Source organism: Brassica rapa, chromosome A05, assembly GCF_000309985.2.
Source record: "Brassica rapa cultivar Chiifu-401-42 chromosome A05, CAAS_Brap_v3.01, whole genome shotgun sequence".
In the NCBI taxonomy this organism is placed as follows: domain Eukaryota; kingdom Viridiplantae; phylum Streptophyta; class Magnoliopsida; order Brassicales; family Brassicaceae; genus Brassica; species Brassica rapa.
Window position 1 is genome coordinate 20577650 of NC_024799.2, and position 24982 is coordinate 20602631.

Consider the following 24982-nt stretch of genomic DNA (forward strand, 5'->3'; position numbering starts at 1 on the left):
GATTGAGCCCAATGCATAATCGTATATCAACTTTTTAAACGTTGATGCAGCTGATATTAAATTTTATATATTTGGTTGGATTTAATTAAATATAATTATTGGAGATTTCAAAACATGTGTTTAAAACTAAGAACACCTATTTGAAAATTTTAACCAAAACGATGTTCAAAACAGAGGCTGCGTTTTGTACCACAAAACATGGAATAAACTCAGAAGGCCCAACTGCTGTCCTGATCCTAAACAAGTTAGATAATTCAAATCCAACATAGAAAATCAAAGGACACATGACTACACATTGCTGGCTCATGACAGAGTACTTAGAATCTCTCGAACCACAAGAGTCCTAAGGTTACTGAAACCCGACCCGGTGGGGCATCAACCACGAGGTAATCGATGTCTCTCCAGTAGACGTCTTTCAAGAACTGTTTGATGAGAGCGTTCTTGCGGGGACCTCTCCAGACCACAGCTTCGTCAGAGTTTGGGAGCATGAAACCAATGGACATGACACCAAGGTTCTCTTTCACATAGACAGGGGACCATCCGAGGTTGCTCTGGTGAATCTCGTGCCCTCCAAGGCCTAACATTTTCGGCATGCTTGGGCCGCAGATATCAATGTCCATAAGGCCTACTTGATGGTCCATTCCAGCAAGGGCAAAGGAGAGCTAAGCAGAGAATGTGCTCTTGCCAACCCCACCTTTACCAGACAAAACAAGAATCTTGTGCTTAACAGTGCTCATCCTCTCTGCTATGGCAACCAAATCTGAAGGAAACACAAAGTGTCAGCGCTGATAAAAAAAAATCAACCAGTAAACAAGTGAGTCTTAGATTCAAAACATTAGGGTTTAGAATTAAGAAGTGGGTTTTAGGATTTAAAGTTTTAGGTTTGAGGAGTAGGAGATAGAATTTCAAATTTTAAAAATAAAATAAAATTAAAATTTTCAAAATAAAAAAATGCTATTTTGGTCATTGAATTTGAATCTATTTTTGTGACAAAAACTTTAAAAAAAAACTTAAAAAGTTTATCCGAGAGAATTGCCCTTAAGAGTACGTAACGCCTTGTTTTCAAGAGAAGATGAACACTGTTTTGTAATATACGGTAAGAGTATTATTCTCAATAGTATACTCCTAGTTCTTAATCAATCTTGATCCTTTTAACCTTCTTATTTACTAAGACTTCCAACATGTCCCTCGTATCATTCCGCAGCTTTGCAACTTGATCTTTACGATTCCCTTGCGCATCAACCCGAAATTTAGCTGCTAAGACCTGTTAGAAAAAACAACCAAAATGATGTTTATCAGAAAAACTAGAAAGCTCCTAAACCCGGGAGAGATTCGATCATTCGAGTGTGGTGGAACTTACTCGGCCACAGATATTGTCGACCCATTCCTTTCGGGTGGCCCAAGGGATGGCTTCGGCATCTTTGCCACGAAGTTTCTGCATCAAATCTGTCACATCCTTCCGAAGGGCAGAAACATAATGAGGATGCCTAAAAAACCTGTCCATTGCAAACAGTAGGAACAGTCAAATATCTTATCACATTTAAACTCACTTTTACTTTTCTATTCAAACAAACAAAGATAAATAGTAGCATCATATGACAACAAAAATTTACAGTTCCTTCTTACCCTTTTAGACCGCCAATGCTAGCGGAGCCCAAAGTTTCGGGCTTCTTCTTCGTTTTCGAGTTTCTTCTTCCTTCTATTTCAGATTTCAAGTCGTCATTGTACTGAGGACATTAAAAAAAAACTAAGAGGACATGTAATCCTACACTTTCAGATCTAAAGCTATCAAACGCTCAAACTCTACCTGTAAGCAAACCAGATGCTAAAAATTGGATTAAGATTGTGTTCCTCCAAAAATCCCAAAATTTACCTCACGAAACTGGGATGAACAACGAGATTTCGATGAGCAGATGAACAATCGACACAGAGAAATATCCCGTATGTTATCGATGCCCACGTCGGATTATTTGCACCACAATCGTAGCAGACCTGAGAAGCAAAACCAAAAAAATCAGCATTCTGTTACATTTACTGATACAACAGTACACATTTGATTAAGTGAAATGGCAATGAGCTTCTAGAAGGATGAGGTGGATCTTATGCATATGTGCATATTATTTTATGCTGAATAAACACACCACGTGAGAGGCATGTGCTGAGGAGAGCTTCACGCAGAGTGTGTGACAGGAGAGGGACTTTTCTATATAAGCAGGGAGAGAGGAGAGAGGAGAGAGTGAGACTTATTTAGAGATTAGAACAAAAGAGTGAAAGGGGAAGTGAGGGACTCCATTAATAATTCTCTCACGGTTCTCTCACGGTTCTTGAGTACTTGTAAACAGTTTATCATCAATATAATCGTTATCCAGCTTTGTATTTGCTTTGTTCTCTGTTTGGGAATACATTTCACATAACACATTCCCGATCCAAAAACTAGACAGACACACACAATCAAATGACAGCAAACTCAAAAAGAAAAGAGTAGAATTAATTGATGAAGATCTCAAACCTTGTTGTCAGATTTTTCTGTAAGATGTCCGAAAATATTAGACCACCCGCATCGAGGGTTTATGAGAGAGTCATGGGCTCGGTATCATAGGCCTTTTCGATTAAAAGAAATGAATAAATGGGTTTCAACCCGTGAACCGGGTCTTCCAAGTGAGCCCGTATGATACGGGGTCATGCCACGCGGCGCAGAGGGAGTGGCTACGCGATCTCGCGTGTTGAGTGAAAAAAAAAGGGTTTCGCGTGAAAGATCCCATTTTCCCTTCTCTCTTCGAAATCTAGGGTTTCTCCGTCTCTGAGGCGATTTCGTGTCGGAGTCCAGAGCCGGAGATTTTCTCGATCAATTCGTCGTCGGAGTCACTCGTAAACGCTCTCAGGTGAGTCTCAATCACTCCGGGACGAGATAGCTTCGATTTGATCTCGAGAGGTTTCTAGGTTAAGGATGTCGTTTTGGGGGTTTCGTCTTAGGGTTGGAAATCGAGAAGGGGGTTTCGATTTCTTGGTTAAAATCGACAAACGGTTTCCTTTTAGGGTTCGTTTATCGTGGATTTCATTTCGATTTGGGGGTTTCGTGTAAGGGTTCGAAATCTAAAAGGGGGTTTTAATTTCTTCGTTTAAATCAACATACGGATTTCTTTTACTGTTCGTTCATCGTGGATTTTAATTGGATTTGGGGGTTTTTAGTTAGTCTTTCAAATTTTTTTTTTTTGTTTCTCGGTTGCTTCTGTTCTAATTATTTGTTTTCCTGATACAGATGGATCCCGAAGCAGAGATAAGAGACACAAAGAGAAGAAAGGAGCACATCGATATGCTTTCATACGTGTGTGATTCAGAACACGGGATTCCGACGAGGTGTCCCTGTGGTGGGAGTATAATTCACGAGGTTCGTGGGAAGGAGGAATACGACACTCTCCCCGGCAAGCGTTTCTTCACCTGCATAAACTACGAGGTAAAAAACGGGTTCTTGTCTTTTAAATTATGTCTTCTGTTTTTGTCTGTTAATTAACAATCTGATATAGTTTATGTGTTGTTACCAAGGCTGATGGTTTTCATTATCGTCAGCCTTGGGTCATTGGTGTGCAGGAGCATATCGAACGGCTCACAAGTCGTGTGGAGGAGGTGGAGGCGGTGATCAAGTGGCTGCCGGAGGTGAATAATAAGATTAAGAGTCTGGAGGTAATCTGACTTCCCACTTTTGAATTTTGTTTTGTAATTTTTTTCTTATATTTTATACAGTGACTAACACCATCTCATTGTCATTTCCTTGTACAGGCAGAGGTAAAAGCCCTCACTGTGGAGGTTGATAGGCTCACTGGGAAGGTTTATAACCTGACCGTGCAGGTGGATCACTTGGAGAAATGCTGCTTCGACTGAAAACACAAAGGTAACCACACTATCCCTAGAGTTGTTGCCTAATGAATTTGAACTTGAACTAGAGTAGGTTAGAGTAGTAGTAGAATTTAAACTTGAACTGAACCAGAACTGAAGTAGTTGTGTAGTTAAGTTAAGTGTAATCAATTTTTGAATGGTCTGTGTGAACTTGAATTTAAACTTCAACTGAACCAGAACTAAATTTAAACTTGAAATAATTAATTTGAAAACCTGATTTGATGTTTATTGAATGGTCTGTGTGAAGTAGTTGTGTAGTTAAGTTAAGTGTAATCAATTTTTGGTGGTTAGAAGGTGTTTACTTCCTTGTACTTTCAAACCCAAAAGTAGTTTAAAAACCTAGCTAATCGACATCTTAAAACAGAAACGAAAACTTAAAAACTTCAATACTCAACCAAAATGGATCCTTTTCCCCTAAACTCTCCCGGCTTTGTTAACCTGCTTACTTCCCAGACCACTCAGCCAATAGAAATAGGATCTTCTGAGGTTCCTAAACCTCCGGAAAGGAGGAAGTGGACAACCAAAGAAGATTTGGTGTTGATCAGTGCTTGGTTGAACACCAGCAAGGATCCAATAACCAGTAATGAGCAGAAGCTAGGAGCATTTTGGAAGAGAATAGAGGAGTACCTGAATGCTAGCCCTCTGCTCGTTGGCTCTATTCCTAGGGAGTGGAGTCAATGTAAGCAGAGGTGGGGAAGGGTTAATGAGCAGGTGTGTAAGTTCGTGGGATGTCATGAAGCTGCTCTGAAGGAGCAGGCGAGTGGACATAATGAGAATGATGTCATGAAGGTGGCTCATGACATCTTCTTTAATGACTACAAAGCCAAGTTCATTCTTGAACATTGTTGGAGGGAGCTTCGGTTTGATCAAAAATGGAGATCACACAGTCTGACATCAAATGGTGCAAAGGAGAAAAGGAAGGAAACTGCGGATGAGGTGGGTCGCGAGGAAAATGTTAGACCTCCCGGAGTCAAGGCTAGCAAAGCAGCAAAACGCAAGAAGCATGGCAATGAAGCAGCGTTTGATCAGATCGAAACCATTCTAGCAGCCAAGAATATGTTATCCAAACAGAAAATACTTGATAGGTTGCTAGGAAAAAACGCTGATACACTTACAGATCAAGAGCTTGCTCTAAAAAACAAACTCATATCTGAATTGCTTTAAGTTGGTGAGTGGTTATTTATTTTTTGAAATTTATAGTAGGTTGCTAGGAAATGCAGTGTATGATGTTTGTGTTTAAATCTTTTCCTTGATGTATATTGATATTGTAACTGTTGTGCTTTGTAGGACACGGGTTCAAGGAGGAGGATGCGTGGATGGTTGCAGGTCTCTGTTTCTTTATGTATCAAATCAAGTCACGGGTGGTAATGTAGTAGTAGGTGGTTGTAGTGGTAGGTTATGTAAGATGGAATCACGGGAGAGTGTAGTGTTTTTCAACTTTCTACACTCGTTTTATGTATCAAATCAAGGGTATGTCCCCACGGCTTTGCTTTTGTACTCACGGGTGTATGTACCCACATGCTACTTGCTTCAATGTTTTTCTATATAAATGACTATGTGTTTCATTCTATTTATCTCATTCATGCATTTTATCAAAACTATCTTACCATCAGCCATACTTTTATCTAAACTATCTCACCATCTCGTAATCTCACCAACCAACACCACTACGAGAATCACCAACCAACACCACGAGAATCACAACAACAATCAAACAAGAATCACCAATCAACACAAGGAATCAACTCTACTACTCCTCAACCCCACGGATCATCTCTACCATTCAACAGAGGTAAGTTGAAAACCAAAAATTCTAAGTAATGAACACATCCTTAAATAATGAAATTCTAAATTCTATATTATCAGATTTAAAACCAAAAAAAGGTTTATAATGTTAAAACCAAAATAATATTAAAAAAAAAACTAAGGTTAAAACCCAAAATAAAATTGAAGAGAAATAGAGAAATATACTGATTTATAATTTTAATGAAAAACTTTACTAAGGTTAAAACCAAAATAATATAAAAAAAAAACTAAGGTTAAAACCCAAAATAAAATTGAAGAGAAATAGAGAAATATACTGATTTATAATTTTAATGAAAAACTTTACTAAGGTTAAAAAAAAAATAATAAAAAAAAAACTAAGGTTAAAACCCAAAACAAAAGTTTATTAAAAAATCCCTCCCTATTGCCTTTTGTAGGAAAAATATTACAATAAATATCATCAACAATGTCTTCCTCATCAAGTGATGAAGCGGATGAAGTTTTTGATGAATTGGTCGATGAAGTAGTTGATAATTTCATCGATACGATAATTGATGGTCAACCCAACAAACCAAAGAGGCGAGCTTATATTGAAAGAGATCGAGAACTAGGACACATTCGACTATGCAACGACTATTTCAGTAATAATCCAACGTACACACAAGATATATTTAGGCGGCGGTTTCGAATGAACAAGCCATTGTTCCTTCGCATTGTCGACCGTCTAAGTACTGAAGTTCCGTACTTTCAGCAAAGAAGAGATGCTACCGGAAGGAACAGGCTATCTCCACTTCAAAAGTGTACGGCAGCGATACGTATGCTCGCATATGGTCAGTCAGGAGATACATATGACGAATATCTCCGGATGGCTGACAGTACATCACGTTTATGTTTGGCAAAATTCACTGATGCAATAATACAATTGTTTGGGGATGAGTATCTACGAACACCTACAGCCGAGGATCTTCAGCGATTACTCGATATTGGAGAGGTACGGGGATTTCCGGGGATGATAGGCTCCATCGACTGTATGCACTGGGAGTGGAAAAACTGCCCAACAGCTTGGAAAGGTCAGTTCACACGTGGTTCGGGAAAGCCGACAATTGTCTTAGAAGCCGTGGCATCACAAGATCTTTGGATTTGGCACGCTTTTTTCGGCTTACCAGGTACCCTAAATGATATCAATGTTCTTGATCGGTCTCCAGTTTTTGATGACATCTTACATGGTCGAGCCCTTAAAGTGAAGTTCAAGGTCAACAACCACACTTATCGTATGGCCTACTATCTTACCGACGGTATTTATCCTCCATGGGCAACATTTATCCAATCCATCCCACTTCCTCAAGGTCGTAAAGCACATAAATTTGCAGAAATGCAAGAATCCGCCAGAAAAGATGTCGAACGGGCTTTTGGAGTATTGCAATCGAGGTTTGCAATTGTTAGGAACCCAGCTCTACAATGAGACAAGGAAAGGATAGGAAAAGTAATGATAGCTTGTGTCATATTGCACAATATGATAGTAGAGGATGAACGAGACGGATACGCTCCAATTGATACATCTGAGTTTGAGACAGGACAGTCTAGCAGAAGTTCGCAGGCGAGAAGCAGAGATAGTGTTAATGTCACCCCTGATATGTTAGCCATGCGGAGAGAAGTTCGAGATGGCGACAAGCATCATCGTTTGAAAGCTGATTTAGTGGAAAATATTTGGCAAATGTTTGGTGATGAAGATGAATAAATAAGTTATGTATGTTAAAAAAATTTCTCAATTTATGTAATGTACTTTTAATGTATTGAATAAAATGTTTTCATAATTTTAATAATATGTTTTAATATTTTATTCATATTTTCTGAATATTTTAAATTTTTTTTTAAAAATTAAAATTATTATTTTATTTCTATGAACTCCTTCTTCGGGTTCACTAATGCAGAAAACAGCATATCCGAATTCATAACTGTTCATGGGCCCACGAAAAAATAATAAAAAATGTTGGTGAACTCCAAAGAGGGGTCCACCAATGCTCATGCTCTTAGATTTGTCGATAAGATTGTCAGAAGCCATCGCAGAGTACAAGAAGAAAACAAAATCTGATCAGAAGAGGGAGAATAGGTCACCTTAAATAATTAAGCCTAGATATGGGTCAACAACATACAATTGAATTCGAAATATGCTTATACGTAAAAGCCCATTAGAAAGTAAAAAAAAACTAGCAAAAAAAAAAGGATAAATAATTAAATTTTATAATACTTTATTAATTTATAAAGTTATTTATTTTTGTATATTATAGAAATATATTTTATAGTAAATTAAAAATAACTAATCACAATCTACACTATTATTTGATAAGTGAATTTACTTACTTGTCATTTTTTTCATGATTTTAGTTAATTTACTAGTTAATCCAACGGTTAGATCAGAAGTTATGTCCGTTTTACTGAATAGTGGTCTTGAGGAGTTGAAGGAATGTCGATCGACGGCACACCTTTGGTGTCGATCGACGCTGATTCCAAAACACAGGCCGAGTATATTTGAAGATCTACTTAGGTCTAGAAGTAACCACAAATTACCAGAATACCCATGGACAACCTAAAATCCTATTTATGTATTTTCTAAGCTATGTTGACGACTACGCTTTCTTTTATTCATAGTTCTAAGTTAGGAGAGAACAGAGAAACTCCTTCAGATTCCTTCTGAAACTCCTTTGGCTTTTATATTTATTCTATTGCATCTATTCATCTATGATTTTCTGTGACAACTATCATGCTTGAATAGATTTATCATGTTAGATTTAGGGTTCAGATAGTCATAAGGGATTAGTCACCTATAAAATTGATGAGTTGTCTTGATATGAATCAATTGAATTGTATTTATTGCTTTTGTTCTAGAGTAGCTAACAAAAATCCTTGATATCACTCAAATTATCCGAAAAAGTGATTTGTACTCTCTCAAATAAGAGGTTGAGTTGTAGCACTTAGAGATCGAATTCACAGGGAGCTAAAGCACACAAAAGATCTAGCAGTTATGTGGTTAAGCAAGGCAAACATGTTTAAATTAAATAGCAAGGATGAGCAAAGTAATTGTTTGGTTGATTTATTGAGGTTTTAAGACAAATATGAAAAGCGTTAGGGTTTCTATTGAGACAATCAAGATTATAGAGATATAGAGACTAAGTGGATGTTGGATATTCTAAAACTCAAACTAAAGACTAGTCGATCAACTTCCGTATTTTTAGACTATCTATTGTCATCAGATCTAAGACTTCACTTGTCGTTTATTGGTCTTGAGAAAGTGTCGATCGATACCAATTATGGATTGTCGATCGATACAACTTTCAACCCATCGATGCAACTATTGAGTTATCGATCGACGTTCTTTCTAGTAAGCTTTACCGTACGAGTTTGATTTGTTCACTAGGTTAAACTAAATCAGTTGTCGCTTGTTTCTATCAATCCTATCACAATGTAAACTAGATCAGATAAATGACCATGCTTCCGCCTTGCGCCCTAATATCTAGCAATCTCGCTGTGCCAAGAAGACCCTTGCCAAGTATAGAGTAATGCCTGAATATGAAAGACTGTGAATGCATGAAGATACACAAAACTATAACGAGCAACAGAGTAAAGGCGAAACAAAATTATTACTTTTTTAGTAGGTCTTGGACTATCAACGCTGGAATCCAGTAGACAGGGGGTCTTGGCGATGGACTATCAAAACTATAAGTTTGGACTAGTTTCAGTTTTCGCCTTAAATTTATGCATTTATCAAAACAACCCCTCGATAGCCAAATACTCTAATGAAATTCAACGAGAGTAAATATTATAGTCGACAAGATTTAATGGTCCACTCTCATAATAAAAATCTTATTACACATGTGAAGCCTACACAACACCTTCACAGCAAAGTCCATTGTCTATCTACAGATCCAACCAAAGGATCTGTTTAGTGGGAGTCTTAAACTTCACTCGGTCATCGAAGCAAGGACTTTCTGTATGATGCTCTTCAGCGCAGGTGCGCTAACAGAACACTTGTTGTTCCCCTCAAAGCACGACTTACCTTGCTCTGCTGCTTTGCAAAGCTGTGGATCCAATGGAACTTTCCCAAGAAACGGCACTCCCATTTCCCTGCACATCCTCTCTGCACCGCCTCCACTGCTGTCAAACACTTCGCTGCAAGCCAAGACGTTGAGAAGCTCTGGTGCGTTCTCTCTCAAGCAAGAGATTACCTTTTGCGTCACGTCAACGGAAGAACCAATCTCCATGAACTTGACATCCGCCAACGGCTGAGACAAACCGCTCATGTTCTCCACCACTCCTAACACCGGGACTCCCACTTTCTTGCAAAAGCTCACCTCTTTCCTGACATCGATCAAGGAGACTTCCTGTGGGGTGGTGACGATGATCGCACCGTCGATCCCAGTGGCTTGAAGGTACTGGACGATGGAGATGTGCTCGTCCGAAGTTCCCGGTGGGGCATCAACCACGAGGTAATCGATGTCTCTCCAGTAGACGTCTTTCAAGAACTGTTTAATGAGAGCGTTCTTGCGGGGACCTCTCCAGACCACAGCTTCGTCGGAGTTTGGGAGCATGAAACCAATGGACATGACACCAAGGTTCTCTTCCACATAGACAGGGGACCATCCGAGGTTGCTCTGGTGAATCTCGTGCCCTTCAAGGCCTAGCATTTTAGGCATGCTTGGACCGCAGATATCTATGTCCATAAGGCCTACTTGATGGTCCATTCCAGCGAGAGCAAATGAGAGCTGAGCAGAGAAAGTGCTCTTGCCAACCCCACCTTTACCAGACAAAACGAGAATCTTGTGCTTAACAGTGCTCATCCGCTCTGCTATGGCAACCAAATCTGAAGGAAACACAAAGTGTCAGCGCTGAGACAAAACTCAACTAGTAAACAAGTGAGGGCTGAGACTTAAACAGACAATAGAATCAAACAAACCACTGGTAAAATCGTCACAAGATGTTATACTCAAAAGAACAATACAGCCACAAGTCCAATATAGCTCACAGAATTAGAAGATGTAAGTTCTGATTTAGCTAACACAGCATTTTACCTGCTACTAGACTCTAGAGATCCAGATCTTATAATACAAAATTACACAGACTTCCAAATAACAAACAGATTAAGAAGTGAATGATTTAAGTAAGTAAAGTTCTTATGAAGACAGAGATACAAAAGGCATCTACTTTTTTTCTTTATTCAAAATGGACTAAGGCGACGCTGTAAGAATCTTCAAAACCCAAAGAAGATTTTCAGTATGGGCACAAAAGCAGACACATACCAAAACCCTAATTCAAGTGGAATCTAAGATACACTGATCGAGACAGTGAATGGAAAATAATCGAACCTGGGTCAGGTCCTTTGGGAGCAGTTGCGCATGCTTCCTGATTAGGGCAACCTGCACAAGAATCTGACTTTCCAGCACTTTCCGATTGAGGACCTGGGCAATCTATAAACCAAAGAAGACAACGAAATCCTTAGGTTAAAACAGCCCATTAGCTGAAGAAAGTTTAAAAAAAAAAAAAACTGGATCGATGTTTGCTTACGTTCATTGGCGTTCTCGGGAATATCTCCGTTCTCCATGTCTGACTTGTGATTTCCGTGAAATTGAATTGAATATTTGACAAAAGTGTAAGGTTAAGTTTCAATTTTATATGTTAAACCTCGCTTATGGCGGTGATGGTGTAGAGTAGTCGGCGGCTACGCGTAGATCGTGAAATGTTCTTAAACAGAGCCCATTATTTATGGGCTCGTCTATTATCTTCTATGGGCCTTATCCCCCATTTTAGCTTTAGTTTTTTGGAGGATGATCATAGAACCAACATTTTTGTCGAAACACAAACAAAAGAAATCGACATGTTTGATTCTTGCACAAAATATTGTCTTGGCTATGTACGACGTCACATGGCCCTGTAGATTTTATATTCTTGAAAATGAGATCTATTTATTAAACCACAAACGTCTACTCAAACTGTAATATATAGAAAGTGTAGTAAAAGTAGACATCAAACAAAGACAGGATCTTCTTGTTACAGTTCTAAAATTGCAAAAACCACATAATCCTCTAACGAGAAAATCAAAAGAACTCGCAAGTAATTTGCTCTTCTGTCGAATATACAAAGCTGATTGATGAATGATAATCAAATGAGCTTCGTATAGAAACTGAGCCTTCTAATCTTACGAAAATGCATTCTGCAGCTTTTAGATCTTGTAGTCTCTTGGTTTCTCTTCCTTTTGAGGGCTATCTTGTTTCTGTTTCCTCAAGATATCTTCCGCATATCGGCGCCATATGACTTCCCTGTCATCTCTGGGCATCTTGCTGTATCGGATGTCGGATTTGAGTACTTGTTTAGCCGTCGACCAAGAGTTGAGCACGGTCTTTGCTTCTTCCGTCTGCTGAGAAGCAGCTTCCGATGACAAGACTTCAACTAGAAGAGCTTTAAAGTCACGGGCACACCTCTGCAAACACACAACCAGAGAGCAATTAATTACATGGAATAAGACAAATCAAGTTCTCAAACAGACCACAACGAAGAAGTAGAAAAGAGGTCAGCGATAGTCAAGCTTGTTCTCATCTTGTTGCATGTAGACAATCCTAAGAGTTTAATTTGGTAAGGTTTACAGATAAGTACCTCGTACAATGTCTTTATATGGTCTCGGAACAGCTTCTCTTTATCAGCAGGATCTAAATCCGGATTTAAGGCGCGTTTTTGTGGATCCCTCTCAAGTTTCGGCTTCGATTCTGTCCAGGATGCCTTCGGATGTTGAAGAAGATAGACAAAGAAAGATCAGAATCTCCACAGGTTATATATATAGAAGGCAACTTATTATTTCAGAATCGAAGGACAAAGAAGAAACAACCTAACACTATCCAATTCTTTAACATGTTCCAATAGAGGATTAAATGGTAGTGCTGCTGCGCGGCTCTACGAAAAGCTTTAGCACGCTGCATAGGGAGAAGTGAACACAGATCGAAGACATACCTCAGGGTCTCTGATCTTCTCCACTAGCAAAGCTTGATAAGAGGCGACTGCCTCTTTCCTTCTGATTTTTTGTCGTACCCTTTCCACCTCTAGCACTTCTCTTTCTTTCCGTTTCCGCAACTCCCGCTCTCGTTCTCTCAGTTTATCCTGTACCCAAATTCAGAAATCACAGAAGATGTAAGTACATGTGTGTCTTATCGCTTTCCCAACATGAAAGATAAATCATTTTCATTCTGGAATCCAGAAACACAGACAAGAAATCAAATGAAATTTCTCGCGGTTCACATGGATTGTGAATATGTAAAGTTAGTTTACCTCTTCGCCTCTACTCTTCATCTCATAATCATCTCCCCTTGCAGCTTTTAATTCCGCAATGTACTCATTATAAAAGACCTCCCTGTCCTCGTGTGCAGCAGATCTATATCTTGGATCATTTCTCAAGCTATCCTTTACCTAATATGTAACAGGGAAGAAAAAAATCATATAATCGTCGTGCATGCTAACCAGTAAAAATTGTGCCAATCAAGGGAAACTTAGATAAGAGATAACACAACTAATACTCAAAACTTCAACTGGTAATCACTGCTAAGTGCTAAATCGGAATGGAAACTTAGCCTATGCCACTATGGTCACTTTCTCAAATCCTAACTTTAGTCAGTCCAAAAAAAAGAAAAAAATCTATTTTGCTCACTAAGGGACGAAACAAATGTGTCACCCACCTTGGACCAATGTGAATTTATGGACACTTCTCTTTCATGTAACATCGTCTTGAAATCAGAGGCTGCTGCTGCGCGGATTTCTTGCGCCTTCTGGTCCGCAGCTCGTTTCAAAGAAAGGATTCTACAACCAATTCATGGAAAAGGTAAGAAAAAAACACAGGATATGTATAAGACACTCAAAAACCAACACGAAGAAAAAATTATCCAATAAAACTTTTACACATACATAGAAATCTGATTGCAAGATATGGATTCGTACCTTTCATTCAGCAAAGCTTCTCTTTCCTTCCGCTCAAGTGATTCGAACCGCAGATCATTTCCCCATTTCTTTTTAAAAGTATGATAATCAGTGTGTTTATCAATGTCCTGAAAAATATCAGGATGATAATAAATTCCCACAAGTGAAGTACGGGTTAAGAAACATCCAAAACCAAAAAAGAAAAGAAAAATGTCACGTAAGGTTGCCCAACCAAAAGTAAAGAGGAACTCGGTTAAGTAAAAAAAATGTACCTTAGACGCTTCGTCCAGCAACTGCTTGAAACCTTCAACAGCTGCCTTATGAGCAGCACGCTTTTCCCTACGTTCTTCTTCAGCGCGAGTCTTTACGTACTGCTCAAATAAAGATCTTCGAACAGAATGACTTTGAATTGCCTGCAAGAAAAATGAACTCCCAAATAAAAATACAGCACCGAAAACGGCCACAGTGCAAGCTGACAGTAGAACAGGCAAAATGAAAATTTGACACAACACTAAATCCTCGTCATTTCCATTAGCTAACAAAGAATGAAGTTGCAACATGACATATGATGGGTGGGGATAAACACTTAACGTCACGTAAAGACATACATTCTCATATGGTTTCTTAGTCAATATTGGAAGAAACCAAAAACATAGTTCTTTCTTCTGCAATAAATGGTTTAGCCAGCATACAAAGCACCAACTAACTAATCAGAGAGGAAACTGCTTTAAGACTCTAAGATAAGTAAATTGAAACTCATGTTTACAAATATAATACAGATGTAAACAAAGAGAGCAGCAAAAAGATCAGTGAAAAGAAAATAGAGTATGATATTATTGTCACGTCACCATGCAAATAATATCATTCGACACCTGGAGTAGGAGATTATAGGAAGGTTTTATTTGTGCACTATTTGAACACCTAAAACGAGTGGATGTTGCAGTGCTTGCATAGAAACAAGTAAAATTAACTGGAAATGTACAAGCTGCAAGTGTATGCAAGAAAAGAAACAATAAACGTGAAATATACGAACAGGTGAGGTATCAAAATATTGTCAATTGTTATGATCTTTAGGCATGACAAACCTTAAAGCGAGGGTCAAAGATAATTTTTGGCAGTTCCTTCTCCCATTTAGAAAACGGTGCCACTCCTCTCTCCTTGAGCATTTCCTGCAAAATTCAATAAAAACTAACAAATAAGAAACGAGATATAAGAAGTTTAGTCAAAATAAACATCAGCCTGGATAATTTCAAGATTTCCAGGATTGGAAATTTCCCCTAGTATCAACATTACCAATGGTACTTCAATATGTGAATTCACGGCATTCATCTATTCCAACAAGATCTATTCATAGAAGAAAATTCCAATATATGGTTCCTCTACTCCTTCCCTAGACTGCCTTTTATTAGATACACCTGAATACAGTTGACGTGCAGAAAGGAAAAAAATGAAAAGTATCTATACCAAACACTACGTCAAAAAGCACAGAAACGAAGACCACGAGAACTATTCATACGTGCAGACTACGCAATACCTTAAACTGTTTGATACACTCTTCCTTCGATGGTCCACTATCTTCATCTTCGGAATCTGATGTAGAATCAGAAAGGTCACCACCTTCAGTAGCATCTTTTACCTTGCCCATACCATCTCCACTCTCTCCACTAGGTGTGACCTCGTTTGATTTACCACCATTTGCTTCAGATGTTGTCGTAGAGGAGACAGGCACTCCAGAATCATGCAGTTTCTTTTTGACCAAATCCAACGCTGAGAAACCAGGAACAATTGTAGTTCTGAGCGATACGGCATCCCGGCCACCATTGTTAATAGCAGGTGCGCTCAAACTTGATTGCTCAGAACCCTTTTCAGTTAAATCAGCGCTCGGCACAGAAGCTAAACTCTCCGTTGACCTCTCCTCCGTTTTCTTCACCAAATCTTTCACCTCAGGTGGAATCTGCCAGCTACTTACCTGATCAAGAAAACTGGAGGATTCAAGAAGTGTAACAGAAAATATAGAGTAACAGAACACTAGTTCCAAAGCCAATAAAATGGTGCCTCCTCTTTACATGTATATATTTACCTTTGTTTTATTGTTGTAGTAATATTTTTTGCCATCATTTGTGGAAACAAGAGCCCAATCCGTCCCACGTATATTCTCCCTACATTTGGAACAAGTTAGCAGGCTCAAAGTGATGCAACCAAATATAAACTGTTGATTTCATGGGCATGAAATATTTGGCGGCCTAGTAGAAGATTTATACAAAGCTATGTAACAATAACAATGCCTCATGCAGAAGCATCCTAAACTGTATCTTAAAAATATGACAACTAATTTTATCGGAGAAATTTATGATCTCAATCTAAGAACTTACATAGAGATAGGAATTGGCTGCACCGGCACTTTATCAGGCTGCAGAAGTTAAGAAAAAGTAAAGATTAAAAATTGCTCAACCAACAGAGAAATAGGACAACATGTAATCAGCTAAACCCACCTCCCTTTCAAAACCAGGAGGCTTTTCATAGGTCGATTGCCCTGTAACCGAATTATAATAGTAAACAACTCCTGTTTCTGATTTATGTGCAGTCCAGGCATCTACTCGATTTCCTACTAGTTGAGAACCAGCTCTGTCATCTGCAAAACACAAGATGATCCTGATAAAGAGTATGTAAACTAAATAGAATAACCATTAAGGTCAAACATCTCTTACATGGATCAGTAATCATCAAGCATACCAATTCCTGAGAGTGCTTCTGGCTTTTGACCAGGAGGAACATCTAACGGTTGGTGACCCGGTAACGCATGAACAGCGCCAGCATTCCCCACAGGAAGCGGTTGAGAACCGGGATATGGCAGGTGAGAAGAAGCTCCACGAACTGGAAATGGGTAATTACCAGGAAAAGGAGTAGGATGTGATGGGAAATGCGCCCTGGGAATACCACCCATAGGGGGAGGCTGCAGCCACATTCCTTGAGGCGTTCCATGCATTGGCGGCAGAGAATGATAAGGAGGATACATGTGTGGATGAACACCAAGATTGATTTGAGTAGGACCCCCGGGTCTGGAAAAAGGGTTGGAACCAGGAAAAGCAGGCGGAGATGTCATGAGTCCAGGAGGAGCGAGTGTTCCTGGTCGACCAAAAGGCGGATTCTGTAGCATATGCGGGGCTTGAGGTATGGGATTAGCAATTGAGGAGGCTGCTGCATTAGCACTCAATTGCGCAGTAGTGGCAATCTGCACAACAAGAACCAAAACACCATGGAACCAGTTTAGAGACTCAAAATGAAACGACCTGAGCAAGTGCTGAAAGTATATACCGAACAAGATTGAGTCTTGACAAATTATATTAGTGACTTAAACTATAATAACCTATTTAACCACATCACAAAAGCGAAGAAGTACAACTAACGCAAAGTTTCTAAAGGTATTGAGCAAATCGAGAGCTGAGAAATAAGAATGAACAACATACAGACATAGAGGATTGCTCCGGCTGAGATTTACTGCTTGGAGAGACACTCGAAGCAGCAGTAGCCAATACTGAATCACTTGGAGGAGGAGCTGTGGCGAAGATACTCTCTCCCGTAGATGGCGCCGCTGTATTCAACGGCTCCGTTACATTCTCCCCTTCCATCACCTTTTGAAGAGATGAGGATTTGAATCACCGGCGGCTTTGTTCGTCGAAGGCTCTAGCTCTCTGAGCGCGAACGAAGGAAGAAGTTAGGGTTTATGAATTAGGAATCAATGTCCCCGATTCAGGAGAAGGCAAAGTTCAGCCGACGGTAAAGATAGATGATGGTGTGGAGATGGGAAACGATGGACGGTTGAGATTACGTTCCGCCGAAAAAGGAAACGATGTATTTTAATTATTTAGGGGAAAGACCTTCGTTTTGTGATCAAATGTTTAAATGGCCCGATAGTTTTAGTATGTGTTTAGCCACCCCTAAGTCGTCTATCTCCAACGGGTCAGAATAAAATACATATTAGACGCACGTGGTTAGTGTTTTAAATTCAATACGGTATAGAAAGCATATTCACATTATAAAGCAGATGGTAAGTTGACCCATAAATATAGTGATGGTAGTGATTACAATTCGAGTCAAAAGGGAGATATATGCCTACTTTCTACATGTTGTTCTTGATAGAGAGTCAGACGAAGGTAGCAAAGTTTAAAACAATGAGATCCTTTCTTTTTTTAACACCCAATGAGATCTATCTATCTATCTAACATGTACTATTCACTACCACTCGCTAATCTATGGTTGGAGCTGGGCCATTAACTAACATGCTTCTTAAGCCATTTTCTTAATGTATTTTTTTTGTGGACAGGAAATGGTGGGAGAGCGCCGACTAACGTGTGGAAGAGTCCAAGAAGGCAAGATTACGGGTAAACTAGTACCATTCTTCTTTTAGGTCGCCGACCTCTCAAGTCTCAAGATATCAAAGACAGTAGTAACCCATAAGATTTTCCAACGTATTATGTTTTTTCGTGACATTAACAAAATATATGGTATCAAACGAACGGATTAAGCTGCGTATCAAATATATGGTATCAAATATATAAAGCTGCCTAAACATTTGAAACAATCTAACTAGTCTTTTATCAAAAGAAAAAAAAACATCAAAATTTATAAATAATATATTTCATTGATTTATTCTTTTATTATAAATTCTGAAGATTAATACATTATTTATTAGATTTGCATCACACTAGAATTTTGCTATCAAAAATTATATCTAATAAGTTTTATTTATACCATAGTAAATTTTTTTTTTATTAATTTGCATAATTGATAAAAAAAAAATCATATTTTCTAAAATTCAAATTTATTAGAAAAGTATTAATATTTGTTTAGTAAAACTAGTGGACTAACGATCTCCCACAAATAGTTTTTAACGCGCATAAAAATTAGCCGTGACTGGTATTTTTCCAGCTTTCCTAATAGTCTCGCATATTCTTCTGGTTCTCGCATAAACTACAAAACAAACAAACCCATCACTTGCCAATTCTATCCTTCTCTCTCCATCTCTCAGCATTCTCTCATCTTCTTGTATTCATCATCGTCGCTATTTTTTTTGCAATCCTTCACGATTTTGAATTTAATTCACCGAAAAAACCCTAAGGGAGAAACGGTCGTCACTGCCGTACACTATTCACTGTTCATATTTACCGTGAGAGAGACCTTCGCTATTCTGGAGATGCGTCAATTAGACTCTCCTGCGTGGAGCTTCCGGTGAAATAAAAAGACGATTGATAAATGATTCCACAATCTTCTAGCTTCGATTTCTTATCTCACGCTAGCGTCTCGCGCCGCCTGTTATGCCCTTGCTCCAACGAGCACGGCCTGATTCTCTTCCGCGATAGATTCGCGAGGCGGCGGATTCTCCGCCGGAAAACCAGAGTTCAGGTCACGAATGCGAGCTCGAGGTTTGTTTCCGGCGGGGATTCAGCGAGAAAGGTCGCGAGGAGCCTTGTGGTTGCTCGGTTCTCGAATGAATTCGAAGACGAACAAGAACCATCATCATCGTCACAGATTCAGAGTGGGCGAAGCAGTTTCACTAACTATAGAGAAGATCCGATTGTGGATAAGCTCAGGACTCAGCTTGGCGTTATCCACCCCATCCCCTCCCCGCCGATTAACCGCAACGCGATTGGTCTCTTCGCGTTCTTCTTCTTCGTTGGCGTTGTTTGCGACAAGCTCTGGGCGTGGAGAAAGAGGCGGAGGCAAGATAGGCAACAGAGAGCCGGGCCGTGGGCGCAGCTTCCCTCGCCGTCATTCGAGAAGGATTTGCAGAGGAAAGAGTCGGTGGAGTGGGTGAACATGGTGTTGGTGAAGCTCTGGAAAGTTTACAGAGGTGGGATTGAGAATTGGCTCGTTGGGTTGTTGCAGCCTGTGATTGATGACTTGAAGAAGCCTGATTATGTTAAGAGAGTTGAGATCAAGCAGTTTTCGCTTGGGGATGAGCCTTTGTCTGTTAGAAATGTTGAGAGGAGGACGTCAAGACGCGTCAATGACTTGCAGTAAGTTCTTCATACCTTTGGGTGCTATTGCTTACTCTTACTTGCTTTAAGGTACTCAATGTATTGTGCAAGTGGATCAAATGGTGGCATTGTTGGTTTCAGTTGTTGTTTGTTAGTCACCGAAGCTTCAATACACTTATGGTTAATGAACTTTCTGTCATTTTGGGTTTGGATACGTAAACGGTTTGCTCACGGCTCAGTTCAAGGTTCCTTATGCTGTCATTTTTCTTCTTTTTATAGGTACCAGATTGGTCTTAGGTATACTGGTGGTGCTCGGATGTTGTTAATGCTCACTTTAAAGTTTGGAATCATCCCAGTAGTTGTGCCAGTTGGTATACGAGATTTTGACATCGACGGTGAGCTTTGGGTTAAGTTAAGATTGATACCGTCAGCGCCTTGGGTTGGAGCTGCATCATGGGCATTTGTATCACTTCCGAAGATCAAATTTGAGCTGGCACCATTCCGATTGTTTAATCTAATGGGTATGGGTGAATCATGATTATCTGATACTTTCTCGTAATCTCATTCACATCTTTTTTGTATCTTCTTTAAGAGTAGATACGCAATCTCTTGTTTAGTGATACGTTGAGTTGTTGATCTTATAAAATGTGGACATGTTATGCTATCAATTATTGCTGAATAATGTGCAAAGCGCATTTCCTTTAATTTTGAAAATATGAACATGAGTAATTGCTCATAAATTTTACTTCTTTTTGCATGAATGCTTCGGATGATAACATCAGGAATTCCTGTTCTATCCATGTAAGTCCTACTATGCTTGTCTTCATGCATCTTATTTGCTGCACATTTTTCAACCACTGGGTTCAATGCTGCATTAGTATAAGTGATTAGTACTTGAAAGCTGTTTCCTGTTTAGATGAGGTAAATAGTTGTAGAAAGGGGTTTCGTAACCTCCTTTAGCCAACTGTTTTTTGTTCTTCTCTTCTGTGAATTTTAGGAGCATATACTTTAAGTTGTAGTTGTGAATAGTTTGATCTGATACTGCTATTCATTTTAGCTTTCTTTTTCTCTCTGTTGATTGTTCGCTCTCCTCAAGGTTTTGATATATCAGTTTCTTCCCTCCTTTTCCCACTTTACCTCTTTCAGGTTCTTGACCAAACTGCTGACAGAAGATTTGCCTCGCTTATTTGTCCGGCCAAAGAAAATTGTCTTGGATTTCCAGAAAGGAAAAGCTGTTGGACCTGTTTCAGAAGACATAAAACCTGGAGACATGCAGGAAGGGAACAAGGATTTTGTTGGGGAACTGTCTGTTACTCTTGTAAATGCCCAGAAACTCCCATACATGTTCTCTGGTAAGTTGAATTCCCTCCATATTTTCCTTCTTCGTCCTTTGATTACGTTCTGGCAGTCTGTTATTTTAGTGTCGATATATATATAACGCCAGGTTCATTCGAATACGTGGAGCAACAAAAATCAGTTCTATTTATGCATTCATCACATATTCTTCATCACTTTACTTGTTCCTCCATTGAGAACATTTTTTTTTTATATTTTGTAATAGGTAGAACGGATCCATATGTTATTTTACGAATGGGTGATCAAGTTATCCGCAGTAAGAAGAATAGTCAAACTACTGTGATTGGGGCTCCTGGTCAGCCAATCTGGAATCAGGTAAAGTGCTTATATATCTCAATGGCTTATTCATATTCTGGTGGTCGGTTAGTTTTTGTCAAATCGCTAAAACTGTGTAGCATATTTCTGTATCATAAATATTTGTCAGGACTTCCAATTCCTTGTTTCAAATCCTAGAGAACAAGTGTTACAAATTGAAGTCAATGACTGTCTTGGATTCGCCGATATGGCTATTGGCACTGGAGAGGTAAATATATTTCCTTTTATTTTGTTTGTAATATGCATAAGAACTGCTTGATATGTTGTCTGAAATGATTTCTCAAGATGATGATCTTTTACTTCTATGTCATGCTTTCTTATGTTTGCTAAATGTAGGCTTCTCTGTAATTCTTTACACTGTTTAATAACAACATAAAGAACGCACTTACATCCCCTTATTCTCTGCACAATATATCAATTAAAGGGGTTTTATATGTTGATGCTGCAGTTTGAGTACTCAGCATCTGGTCTGATACTTGTCAATATCAACCCATTGGTTGCGTGCCTAATCCGAGAATCTCAGAATTAATTACTTTTGCTGTTTGCATAAGCTTATTCTAACCTTATTAGCTGTCTGCATGACCTTATTACTAACCTTATTATACGTCTAGGTTGACCTCGGATCACTACCAGATACGGTTCCTACAGACAGAATTGTTGTTCTGCAAGGCGGTTGGAGTTTATTTGGAAAGGGATCTGCTGGAGAAATACTACTGCGTCTTACATACAAAGCATACGTGGAGGATGAAGAAGATGATAAACGCAATGCAAAAGCCATTAATGCAGATGCTTCCGATGATGAAATGTCGGATTCCGAAGAACCTAGCTCATTCGTGCGTGACAAGATTCCTTCTGATGATCTTGGTCCAGAGTCGTTTATGAATGTGCTGTCTGCATTAATTTTGAGCGAGGAATTTCAAGGCATAGTTTCATCAGAAGCTGGGAACAAACTTTATGAAGGTGAAGCAAGCGTGCCACCAGTACCCTCAAAGGCTACGGAGGACTCAAAGTCTCAACCGGACAATTCTGGCAATGGAGGCATATCAGATTTGGAAGTGAAAACCCCGAGTTCTGATAGAAGCTCCGTTGATGATGGAGGTATATCGAGGCTCGGTCTTATTATGATTTGCGTCCATGGTTGCTTGGTCTAAAACTATTAAGCTTTCTATTTTCAGGATTAGCATTGCTGTGGTTCAGTGTAATCACTTCTGTATTGGTGCTCGTTGCTATTAACATGGGCGGCTCAAGTTTCTTCAACCCGTAACATGGTGTTGTATGGATCACTAGCGATTTATTTTGCCGGAGTAAGTCTCTGAACCTAGAAATGGAAACTTTGTAAGTTCTGCCTATGGTTGCCAATATCAGTTGAACTCACTTGAATAGATAAGTCTTTGCATATAGTTGAGAATCAGTTGCAATTCTTTCACTGAATAAAAGCTAGCATAGTTTCTGTTTAGGCTTTTCATATTAATACTTGAAACTCGAAAAAGAGTTGTCAGTTAGATAAAACTATGTAAGTTGAAAATAATGAACCGAAGTCTGTAAGTGGGAAGATACTGAGAACCTGGCATGCAATGTATAATAAGAAACTTAGTGTTCTGTAAAGATTGTGTGATTTGATCAATGGTCTGGTGGAGTCTTGTATTTCATCTGATATAGTCTAGCTTCCAGTTTCTGCTGTTTTCAACCATTGGTGCCCCTTGATGATTGACTGACCAAAGCCTCTTTATTTAATGGCAGGTTGGTTCATTCTCTCCTCTCGACGTTAGAGATGGCTTATAACGAAGTCTCAGTTTTGTGTTTACATTCTAATGCCATTTGTATGCATGTCACTAGAAGAGGGGCACTTATTGGCGGCAGAAAGTTTTAGGATATATTTCACACAATCTCTTAGAACAGTGAATCAACGTGTATACCAGTGGTTTGTTATATAGTACATGGAAAATTAATTCTCCATTCAAATAAAGTTTATTCTTTCTACAAGTAAACGATTCTGTTTCTTCTGTAAATGTGTTGTGGAAGTTTACACATGGAAGTCGTAATAATGCTTTCCAGTGTAGTTTTGTCCATTTTTCAGGTACAACAACTGTAATACTCTGCCAGGGATGTGCTTAGAGGAGCAAGAGTATAAACAAGGTAATCTTCTCTCTTTTTGAATGGTTTCTTGGCTCTTATCTTTGTCTTGATAGATCATGTTAGGAGGATCATTAAGTTCTACATGATTCTCAGATAGCTAATCTAATTTTCTGTATATTTAGTTGAGAAGTAATTAGTTTTTTCTCAATCTTAAGTATAACATATTTGCCTAACAGTTGTGTTAAGTGCAAGTAGTAGTAGTAGTATTGTCTGGTTAAAAGCCACAAACACTTGAAGATATGTTGCTGGCCTGCTGGATTTGGAATCATTGATTGTTATTGCTAGAATCATAGATTATGTAATAATGTTAAACTGAAGACCACAACTTACAATAATATATATATCATGCTAATTAACTGCACGTTAAGAGGCAATTAGATCTACACTTATTAAAAGAATATATGCAATCAAACATATAGAATAACAAGGGGATCGTGGGTGCATTAAATTAAGTCTAAGTGACAGAAACAAAACAGAAACACATGATATAAAAAAAGTGATTAATAGTTGAGAAAAATGGAGACTAGAGATGATATGATTATATTACCAAATATGAGGAAGAGAAGTCACGTGAAGGAGTTGAGATCACGTCAGGCACATGTGGTGGACAGTCCTCGCTTATAGGTTTGTTTTCCCAAACTCTCTTCTTCGGTTTCTCCGTTCTCTTTTGTCTTTTACTCTCATTTTATTTCATTTTCAACTTCAGTACTTCACTGATTCTTTAATGTCGTAAATAGTAATTTAAAATTTTTAGTTACAACTATAAGACTGAAAGGATGAACAGAAAGATTTTGAAACATTATTTAGTGATTATGCGCGCTCCGATCTTTTTACAAATCACAATGTGTCGCTCTGATGAATGGAAGTGTGATCTGAAATTAATATGTAGAATTAAATTGGAAAATGACGTTTCTTTGTCGATGGAGAACGCATGGGTTTATTTGCGTGGCACTGGACCAAATAGTAATGTCCTGTATTGGATGCTTACATAAAAACAAAATTGCTGCTGTAAAAAAATGATTTCTGTAACGTAAACATTGGTGTTCACAATTTCTTGTACACCATGCAAGACCAATCTTTGAAAAATAAAACTTCAGTTAAAAATGATTGGTGCTTTTATAAAGTTACAACCACCCAAGCAAAGTTTCAGTTTCTGAATTTGTCTATATGTATATGCATTCAACATGAAATACGATCTAGGAAACAAAAGCTTGAAGCGTGAATGAAATTTTACCGACGTCAAATTAAAAGTTTCCAATATTTATTTATATAAAAATATGGTTTGGAGTTGTAATACATGAGTGGTAATAGTTGGCATATTTTTAGATATAGTTTACGAGATTTTGCCAGAGCTGTATATCGTTCTCAAACGTGCAATCACCCCTGTAAACCTTTTCATATTTCATATAATTAATTAGTTTTTGGTTACAAAAATAAAAGAAAACCATTACTTTTTGAGCAGTTGATTACTTTAAAGTGTAGCCATTTTCCAAAAGCTCATGATTTTATTGTTAAAGTTAAAGTGCGTTTTATTCTATTTGCTAAATCAGCTGAACAGTTTTTAGCAGATATTAGTAAGAGATTAT

The 24982-nt window shown here is 38.5% G+C and overlaps 7 protein-coding genes across 9 annotated transcripts; 4 read left to right on the top strand and 3 right to left on the bottom strand.

The window, feature by feature from the left end:
• Positions 1 to 137: 137 nt before the first annotated feature.
• On the bottom strand, positions 138 to 18274 carry LOC103869415 (pre-mRNA-processing protein 40C). 2 transcript variants are annotated; one of them, XM_009147490.3, is made up of 16 exons: positions 17079 to 17733; positions 16345 to 16843; positions 16104 to 16243; positions 15984 to 16021; positions 15692 to 15770; positions 15146 to 15580; positions 14697 to 14780; positions 13884 to 14024; positions 13633 to 13739; positions 13374 to 13494; positions 12970 to 13107; positions 12655 to 12801; positions 12304 to 12426; positions 11218 to 12130; positions 11019 to 11120; positions 138 to 760 (listed from the first exon to the last, which is right to left on the bottom strand). In XM_009147490.3, the coding sequence occupies exons 1-14, from the start codon at positions 17238 to 17240 to the stop codon at positions 11873 to 11875; spliced, it is 2472 nt and encodes an 823-aa protein (XP_009145738.2). In that variant the 5' UTR covers positions 17241 to 17733; the 3' UTR covers positions 138 to 760; positions 11019 to 11120; positions 11218 to 11872. The 2 variants fall into 2 exon arrangements, with proteins under 2 accessions (XP_009145738.2, XP_033147111.1); XM_033291220.1 differs by lacking the exons at positions 138 to 760; positions 11019 to 11120; positions 11218 to 12130 and having other exon boundaries at positions 12533 to 12801; positions 17079 to 18274.
• Positions 1133 to 2053, bottom strand: LOC103869414. The gene is made up of 4 exons (XM_033292691.1): positions 2036 to 2053; positions 1874 to 1992; positions 1361 to 1496; positions 1133 to 1264 (listed from the first exon to the last, which is right to left on the bottom strand). Exons 1-4 carry the CDS (start codon positions 2051 to 2053, stop codon positions 1133 to 1135), a joined length of 405 nt encoding a protein of 134 aa, XP_033148582.1.
• LOC103848559 lies at positions 2731 to 5843 on the top strand. Of its 2 annotated transcripts, XM_033291240.1 has the most exons (4): positions 2731 to 2882; positions 3260 to 3454; positions 3544 to 3681; positions 3778 to 5843. In XM_033291240.1, exons 2-4 carry the CDS (start codon positions 3260 to 3262, stop codon positions 3877 to 3879), a joined length of 435 nt encoding a protein of 144 aa, XP_033147131.1. In that variant the 5' UTR covers positions 2731 to 2882; the 3' UTR covers positions 3880 to 5843. The 2 variants fall into 2 exon arrangements, with proteins under 2 accessions (XP_033147131.1, XP_033147130.1); XM_033291239.1 differs by lacking the exon at positions 2731 to 2882 and having other exon boundaries at positions 3211 to 3454.
• On the top strand, positions 4294 to 5058 carry LOC117134388 (glutathione S-transferase T3-like). Its single transcript, XM_033292692.1, has one exon. The coding sequence runs from the start codon at positions 4294 to 4296 to the stop codon at positions 5056 to 5058; it is 765 nt and encodes a 254-aa protein (XP_033148583.1).
• LOC103833342 lies at positions 5530 to 7530 on the top strand. Its single transcript, XM_033291232.1, has 2 exons — positions 5530 to 5686; positions 6096 to 7530. Exon 2 carries the CDS (start codon positions 6125 to 6127, stop codon positions 7118 to 7120), a length of 996 nt encoding a protein of 331 aa, XP_033147123.1. The 5' UTR covers positions 5530 to 5686; positions 6096 to 6124; the 3' UTR covers positions 7121 to 7530.
• Positions 9438 to 11378, bottom strand: LOC103869412 (cytosolic Fe-S cluster assembly factor NBP35). Its single transcript, XM_009147488.3, has 3 exons — positions 11218 to 11378; positions 11019 to 11120; positions 9438 to 10516 (listed from the first exon to the last, which is right to left on the bottom strand). Exons 1-3 carry the CDS (start codon positions 11252 to 11254, stop codon positions 9618 to 9620), a joined length of 1038 nt encoding a protein of 345 aa, XP_009145736.1. The 5' UTR covers positions 11255 to 11378; the 3' UTR covers positions 9438 to 9617.
• Positions 18275 to 18525: 251 nt separating the features above from the next.
• Positions 18526 to 23248, top strand: LOC103869417 (tricalbin-3). The gene is made up of 9 exons (XM_009147491.3): positions 18526 to 19628; positions 19869 to 20110; positions 20372 to 20390; positions 20736 to 20941; positions 21151 to 21260; positions 21370 to 21468; positions 21872 to 22358; positions 22436 to 22564; positions 23001 to 23248. Exons 1-8 carry the CDS (start codon positions 18865 to 18867, stop codon positions 22522 to 22524), a joined length of 2016 nt encoding a protein of 671 aa, XP_009145739.1. The 5' UTR covers positions 18526 to 18864; the 3' UTR covers positions 22525 to 22564; positions 23001 to 23248.
• The last annotated feature ends 1734 nt before the right edge of the window (positions 23249 to 24982 follow it).

Bases quoted from the DNA above. Each gene is read 5' to 3' on its own strand.
- LOC103833342 (XM_033291232.1), top strand. From the start codon at position 6,125: ATGTCTTCCTCATCAAGTGATGAAGCGGATGAAGTTTTTGATGAATTG.
- LOC117134388 (XM_033292692.1), top strand. From the start codon at position 4,294: ATGGATCCTTTTCCCCTAAACTCTCCCGGCTTTGTTAACCTGCTTACT.
- LOC103869417 (XM_009147491.3), top strand. From the start codon at position 18,865: ATGATTCCACAATCTTCTAGCTTCGATTTCTTATCTCACGCTAGCGTC. The intron at 21,469-21,871 runs GTAAATATATTT...TTATACGTCTAG, and splicing joins TGGCTATTGGCACTGGAGAG to GTTGACCTCGGATCACTACC. The intron at 22,359-22,435 runs GTATATCGAGGC...TTCTATTTTCAG, and splicing joins AAGCTCCGTTGATGATGGAG to GATTAGCATTGCTGTGGTTC.
- LOC103869415 (XM_009147490.3), bottom strand. From the start codon at position 17,240: ATGGAAGGGGAGAATGTAACGGAGCCGTTGAATACAGCGGCGCCATCT. The intron at 16,022-16,103 runs GTGGGTTTAGCT...TAACTTCTGCAG, and splicing joins CTCCTGGTTTTGAAAGGGAG to CCTGATAAAGTGCCGGTGCA. The intron at 14,025-14,696 runs GTTTGTCATGCC...TTTTTCTTGCAG, and splicing joins TCTTTGACCCTCGCTTTAAG to GCAATTCAAAGTCATTCTGT.
- LOC103848559 (XM_033291240.1), top strand. From the start codon at position 3,260: ATGGATCCCGAAGCAGAGATAAGAGACACAAAGAGAAGAAAGGAGCAC. The intron at 3,455-3,543 runs GTAAAAAACGGG...GTTGTTACCAAG, and splicing joins TCACCTGCATAAACTACGAG to GCTGATGGTTTTCATTATCG. The intron at 3,682-3,777 runs GTAATCTGACTT...TTCCTTGTACAG, and splicing joins ATAAGATTAAGAGTCTGGAG to GCAGAGGTAAAAGCCCTCAC.
- LOC103869414 (XM_033292691.1), bottom strand. The intron at 1,497-1,873 runs GTAAATTTTGGG...TGCAATGGACAG, and splicing joins GTTCATCCCAGTTTCGTGAG to GTTTTTTAGGCATCCTCATT. The intron at 1,265-1,360 runs GTAAGTTCCACC...TTTTTCTAACAG, and splicing joins TCGACAATATCTGTGGCCGA to GTCTTAGCAGCTAAATTTCG.
- LOC103869412 (XM_009147488.3), bottom strand. From the start codon at position 11,254: ATGGAGAACGGAGATATTCCCGAGAACGCCAATGAAC. The intron at 11,121-11,217 runs GTAAGCAAACAT...TTTGGTTTATAG, and splicing joins TCCCGAGAACGCCAATGAAC to ATTGCCCAGGTCCTCAATCG. The intron at 10,517-11,018 runs GTTCGATTATTT...TGTTTCCTTCAG, and splicing joins TCCCAAAGGACCTGACCCAG to ATTTGGTTGCCATAGCAGAG.